The sequence below is a fragment of the Manis pentadactyla genome, chromosome 9 (genome assembly GCF_030020395.1).
Source record: "Manis pentadactyla isolate mManPen7 chromosome 9, mManPen7.hap1, whole genome shotgun sequence".
In the NCBI taxonomy this organism is placed as follows: domain Eukaryota; kingdom Metazoa; phylum Chordata; class Mammalia; order Pholidota; family Manidae; genus Manis; species Manis pentadactyla.
The window spans coordinates 19,321,710-19,328,395 of NC_080027.1; the positions used below are offsets into that span (position 1 = coordinate 19,321,710).

The following is a 6,686-nucleotide window of genomic DNA, read 5'->3' on the forward strand; positions in this document are numbered from 1 at the left end:
GCTTTCGCAGCGCCCGGTGGGGTGATGGATGGGGGGGCTGCTTGACTGTTTGCCTCTGTGAGGGGTCTCAGAGCTGTTGCCCAGGGGGTTAGTGCACCTGGTTTTCCCTGTAATTTCCAGCTGCTGTACTGTGACCTGGGTTGTTTCCGTCAAGCTGTTAAGTCCCTGTCCCTTTAAGACTTTCAAAAAGCCCCCGCTTTTCTTTGTCACAGGGGCATCAGCTTCAGCACCCGCTCAGAGGTCTTACTCCCTGTTCCCCCAGTATCCAGGGCCCCCTGGGCATGTACTGTGTCTGCGCTCTGGCCCGGATGGCTGGGGCTGGGTGTTCGGCAGCCCTGGGCTCCGTCTCCCTCCCGCTCTGCCTGCTCTTCTCCCGCAGGGAGCTGGGGGGAGGGGCGCTCGGGTCCCGCCGGGCCGGGGCTTGTATCTTACCCCTTTCACCAGTCGCTGGGTTCTCGCTGGTGTAGCTGCAGTCTGGCCACTGTCCTGCGTCTTCTGGTCTCTCTTTTAGGGCTAGTTGTGTTTGTTGTATTTTCAAAAGTATATATGTTTTTGGGAGGAGATTCCCACTGTCCTACTCACACCGCCATGTTGGCTCCGCCTCCTCATTTGGTTTTTATACTTGATTTATATGTGGATACCACATTTCTCTCTTTATTATTATTATTTTTAATAAAATGCTGAAGTGGTAGGTAGATACAAGATAAAGGTAGAAAACATAGTTTAGTGTTGTAAGAGAGCAAATGTAGATGATCGGGTGTGTGCCTGTAGACTATGTGTTAATCCAAGCTAGACAAGGGCAATAAAACATCCACGTATGCAGAAGATTTCTCTCAGAACGGGGGGGTGAGGTTCTAAGCCTCACCTCTGTTGATCCCCAATTTCTCACCTGATGGCCCCCCTGCGACTGTGCCTGTCTTAGGTTGTTCCTCCCTTGAGGAATCTTACCCGTCTCTGGCTAACCAGTCATCTTCCGGGGCCATACAGGGAAATGTAAAGTTGGTAAGTGAGAGGGAAGCCTTATTGTTTGAAATGGTTAGCTTTTTATTTCTTTGCATATTTATGCCCTGTACCTTCTATGCCCAGCATTTGTCTTGAGGTATCTTTACCACTTGGAAGAATTATGATACTTGGTAAATTTGATATGAGGCACGAATTCTATTTAAGGGTTGTAATTAGGAAGGAAGAAGAAAAGCTATAGAAGTAGCAGGCAGAAGAAAACATGGGAAGATTATTTCTTTGACATATCTTCTTGTAAAGTAACTTCAGCATGTATAGGTTTTAAGCTACTACTTAAATTGTGCACACACATTAACATAATAGGAGTATAGTTACATAACCAAAGCATATCTGTAATTACCAGCCATCTCCAGTGAAACCAAGAAAACCAGTTAGGCACCCTAGGCATTTGTGAAAACTTATCTATGATATGGTGGATATTGTCCAACTGAACTTGAACAGTCTGAGAGAAATCAGACAAATTAAAACAACCCATTCCTGGGGACTGTTCACATCCCTTATGTTCTTTTAACAGTAAATAGTCTGTAGTTGTAAGATTTTGGAGCGCTACAATTTGCACTTCTCCTAATTCTTGATTGAGTTCCAACAGTATAGATCCAGTCAAATTTGTTGTTTTACTGTATGCACAGGCCAGCTAAGATATCTCCTTCCTTCATTCCCATGGCAAGTCCAGGAGCTGGTGGGATGAGTGCATCTACAGCTGTAGCAGTGCGTGGATCTTTGTTGGGATTTCTTGATGACCATCTTCTGGCATGAGTCTTCCAGAGAGTGCTGATGTTGGAAGTTTTCTTTCATATCGTATCTTAGTTCATTTTCAGGGTAATTGTCTGTGTTTTCTGAGGGACAATTTCCATAGAATGTTTTCTTTTTTTGTGTATGGACCATACTTTATTCTTACTTGCATATCTCAAAATCTTTTTTTTTTTTTGGTTGAAAATTTAACATTTTAATAGTATGTGGCAACTGGGGAAATCAGAATATCTTTCTCCTTAACATTCATTATTTCTGAGGTTAGCTTCTGTTGTTAATTGTTTTTGGCTAGTGACTTTTCTGAAGTAATCCTGTAAAGTGTGTATTTTTCATCACACATGGCTAGTTAAGTTTCTGCTCAGTTAGCATAGCGGTCAGCTAATGATTGGATAGTGGTTTATTTAAGTGCCTGGAACCCACAAGTCCCTCAGTATTTGCCAAAGGCCTCTTAATGTGTGTTGGTGTCTGCCTTCAACCTGCAGCCAGGCACATTACTGCTCTATTCTATCTGACCATCAATTCCTGCTTGAGGAAAGCCTCAGGATTGGCCAGGCTGAGTGCTTAAGACTTTTCTGGCTCAGTTCCGAACAGACACATAGCCCCTACTGATTCTCATTGTCTTCTAGATTCTCAGGAATATATTGGAAGTTTTCAACACCCCTATGGGTATTTCATTCCTGAGCTTTTTGTTGTGTGCTTTGGTTTGTCTCATTTGCCCCAACTCTCATCTGGAGCCACCTGCAACATGAAACAATTAATTGCCTCTGACTGATTTTGACAAATGACCTTGGGGAAAGGGCATTTTTGCCCTGGGTGAGTTTCTTGTAAGGACACCTTTGTCCAGACAGCCTTGCCAGTGGGGCTTCCAGAGAATCACCTCGTGCGCCAAGTGATAACAGTTCTCTGTGAACAGGGCTTTGGGAGTGCTCCAAGCTTGATCTGCTCCACTGGCTGCTAGGCTGCTGCTTTGAACCTGATTGTCAATTGTTGGGTTTTAGGGCTTCTCTGGAGCTGGAAGGGGAGAGTAATAAGGCATGTTAACCCCCCGTGAAAACTTGGTGTTGTCTCTGAGACTGAATTGTTTTCTTGAGTAAATGTTTCTTGCATTGCTGTGAGTCTTTGTTTTAGTTCAGAATTTTGAAATGTTTGTTGTTCCTTATTTTTTCAGAAATCAATACCTTTGTCATATACACACAGTTACAAATATACATCTATATAAAATTGTGGTTTCCTAAGAAAAAATATATCTGGATAAATGAGTGCACTTTATAGCACCAAGCCCTTCATTATATTTTTGTCTTCTTAGATGCATACCCACACATTATATGTGGAGATACGTTATATTTACTAATGAGAAAATTGGTATGCTGCACATCTTCTTTGCAAATGCAATGTGAATTTCATAAGGTTTAGGGAACATGTAGGGAAAGAGAGCCTTAAATGTCCCAAATCTATGGGACATTTTGGCTCAACTGTCCCCAAATCAATGAGATTTTCAGATGTCTTTTTTTCCCCCCTTTTCTTCTGCCTATTTCTTCTAAATCAATGTTTTTTTTCCAAAAAATCATTTTGTACAGTAATAAATCAGCTTAGCTGTATAACAATTATAAGTGTAACAGTACCTCATGGGAGAAGACAAAAAGATTTTTATCCCAGTGATCCCTTATATTCTCTTTGACAGATGTAATAATACAATATCAATCATAGCTTCCTCCTTAATCCACTTTTCCATGTTAATGTTTGCTATTTCAAAAGAGAGCTCCTAAAAAAATGTAAAAGCAAAATAACTGGTCTTCTTTTCAGATGCTTTGTCTTTAAGAAACATGAATTAGAGGCTAATTTATTTAGTTATTTGAGATGTTTTGCATGTCTCTCAGATGCTTATTGGTTTAACTGAGGAATGACTTTGTATCTCACAAACATTTGCTGCATCTTCTGTTGTTGAGGAAGAAGAGGTTGGTTTGCTTGTTGAACCATGTTAGGTTACAATTACAGCTCAAACTAGAAGCACTTCTTTCCTATCCGTTTGAGGGTTTCTTTCACATCTTGGTTTCTCAGGCTGTAGTTGATAGGGTTCAAAATGGGAATCACAATGCCATAAAACACAGAAGCCACCTCTTGAGACCCAATGGTCCCCTGGTGCAGATACATGTAGGAGAGAGTCCCATAGAAAATGGTGACGGCAGTCAGGTGGGAGGTGCATGTGGAGAAGGCTTTCTTCCTCCCTGTTGCAGAAGAAGATATCTTCAGGATGGCAGTCAGGATATATATGTAGGAAAAGATGATAACCAGCACAGTGAATGTCAGGTTAAACCCCACAAATGCAGTGAGAAGCGTGGTATTGAAGTAAACATTGGAGCATGAGAGGGCAAGAATTGGGGGTTCATCACAGAAAAAGTGGTTAATTTTGTTGGATTTGCAAAAGCTCAGTGAGAAAAGAAAACCTGTGTTAACAGAGGCATTCAGGCAGCCTACCAGGTATGAACCAAGTAAGAGTTGCATGCAGACTCTCTGGGACATGACTGTTGGGTAGCGGAGGGGGTTACAGATGGCCACATAACGGTCTGCTGCCATGGCAGCCAGGATGTAGCAGTCAGCTGTGGCAAGAGCCCCGTAGACTAGTAACTGCATCATACATCCTATGAATGAGATGGATTGTTTCTTCTGTATGAAGTTTTGCATCATCTTAGGAATGATAGCAGAGGTGTAGCAGAGATCAACAAATGCCAAGTGTTGGAGGAAAAAGTACATGGGGGTGTGAAGGCAAGAATCGATCTTGATGAGTAGGATCATCCCGATATTACCCACGAGGCTGGCCACATAGATCAACAGAAATACTATGAAGAAGATATGCCAGGACTTGTGTTCACCAGCAAATCCCAGGAGAATAAATTCAGTCAGCTCAGTGCCATTGTTCTGTTCTATGGCTGTGAAGATTATATATCAGCTGAAAAAGTACAAAGAAAGAAGGGTAGAGAGAAAGCTAAGACCACTGTGGTCCTTTAACTGATTCTGGAATAGTAAATGATATCATATTTGGTTTCAGAGTAGGGTAGGAGGAGATTTTGTGTGACATAATTGACTTGGCATTTAAAGGTTGAAACCTGGCATCTGAGTTAGACAACTGATCTGAAGTTTGGGTAAGTTGCTATGACCTGGAGCTGTGTTCTCAGAGTGACTGTCATTTCATAAATATATCAATTAAAAACATATGAAAAGAAACATATGAAAATACATTTTTAATAACCATACTTTCCTTATGCTGTATATATTTTAATCTATCCATTTGCATAAATACAAATTATAATGTATGAAAATCTTAGCCACAGAGTTCTATGTGATCATGTTCTAATTTATCTCTATGTTTTCATCTTATTCTTTTGACCCTTTATTAACTCCATGATGGAGTCATGCCCTAGTGCAGTCTTTTGTGGAAGTGTTTCAAAGTATGGCGAAGGATCATTTTCTTTGTAAAATTTGAATATGTTGTGTACTAATATTTTTGTAAAAAACAGTAAACTATCAGCATTGTCAAAATTCTGTATAGTTTAAATGCTCAATCCCACCTTTGGTAGTTATTGAATCATAGAGTGGAAACAGAGTCTAAGACTGGTATTGGTTCTGAGACTAAGCACTGAAAAACACTGATCTGTGGTATTCATCCATCAGAATTTACCTGTGTTTTCCTAGTGATGGATATTAGATGCCTCCAACTTGTTCTCATTACAAATAACTCAGGACCTTTTTGTAGGGTATATTACCAGGGAGAAAAATTTGGTGTCTGAGGGTATGTACACATTTTAAGTTGATCAGGTTTCCACATATCACTTTCCATAATGGATACACCAGTGTACACTCCTACTGAATGTTTATGGGGTTCCTATCCTCACTTCTTTGAGAACATCAGTATTTTTTAAATATTTTTTTTTTTGGTTAGGAAAATAAGGGTAATGTGATATCTCATGTTTGTTTATTTTTCTAATATGAAATGAGTTTGATCATTGTCTCATATTCTTTTTACAATTTTAGGATTCTATTTTCCTGTAAAGTGCCTGTTCATGTTTTTTTTTCCTACATAGGAGTTAGTTTATGGATGGATGCTCTTTTTATCTAGATTTGAATATTTTGTTGTTGACAAAGATTTAATCACCTCCTGTCATCTATTAACTTGGTCTATGATACCTATTATAGATCAGAAATCCTTAAATTTGAAATAATAATTCATCATTTTTTGCCTTAGGGTTTATTCTTTTGAAAAATGATTATGAATAAAGTCCATTCCTGCCTATAGCTCTCATTTATCCAGAAGAGTAAAACATAATAATAAAATTCATTTTATTTCTTCTACTGGGTTCCTAGTACATGGTATTTGTTGAACTATAATATCTTATACCATACAGATCATTTTGAAAGTAGCTATTTTGTATTTAACCAATTTTTGTTTTTAGGAAAAAGCAGACTAAGTGGATAGTAATTGGGGTGTGTGTGTGTGCATGTGAAATATTTAAGTATTTTAAAACCATTAAATGGTTTTACTTGTTATAAAATTTAGCCACACAAGCACTTGGCCCCATTATGTAATAGGAAAGTTCTATCAAAAATCTATAGAACAACTAATTCTAAAATATAAACTTTCCTGAAAATCACAATAAAGACCATTCTCCAATTCATGTCAATATAACATAGAAACCAAAATAAGTAAAATATGAGAGATGAAGATTAGAACCAACCTCATCTGCGAATATAGATGCAAAAAGCTTTAAAAAATACACATTCATTAACCGAATCCATCCATGTATTACACAAACAGTTGTGAGGGTCCCAGAGAGGCCCCTATGAAATAGCTATTCTCTTCCTTTTCCAGAGTTTGGACAAGTTGAGACATAGAGATAGTGCATATATGGAGACCATAATAT

The 6,686-nt window shown here is 39.1% G+C and overlaps 1 protein-coding gene across 1 annotated transcript; it reads right to left on the reverse strand.

Annotated features, from left to right (window-relative positions):
• Positions 1 to 3,721: 3,721 nt before the first annotated feature.
• On the reverse strand, positions 3,722 to 4,996 carry LOC118909742 (olfactory receptor 5AK2-like). The gene has a single exon (XM_057506566.1). The coding sequence runs from the start codon at positions 4,561 to 4,563 to the stop codon at positions 3,772 to 3,774; it is 792 nt and encodes a 263-aa protein (XP_057362549.1). The 5' UTR covers positions 4,564 to 4,996; the 3' UTR covers positions 3,722 to 3,771.
• Between the last annotated feature and the right edge of the window lie 1,690 nt (positions 4,997 to 6,686).

What these genes read in the sequence shown, in the direction of transcription:
- LOC118909742 (XM_057506566.1), bottom strand. Translation starts at nt 4,563, where the DNA reads ATGATCCTACTCATCAAGATCGATTCTTGCCTTCACACCCCCATGTAC.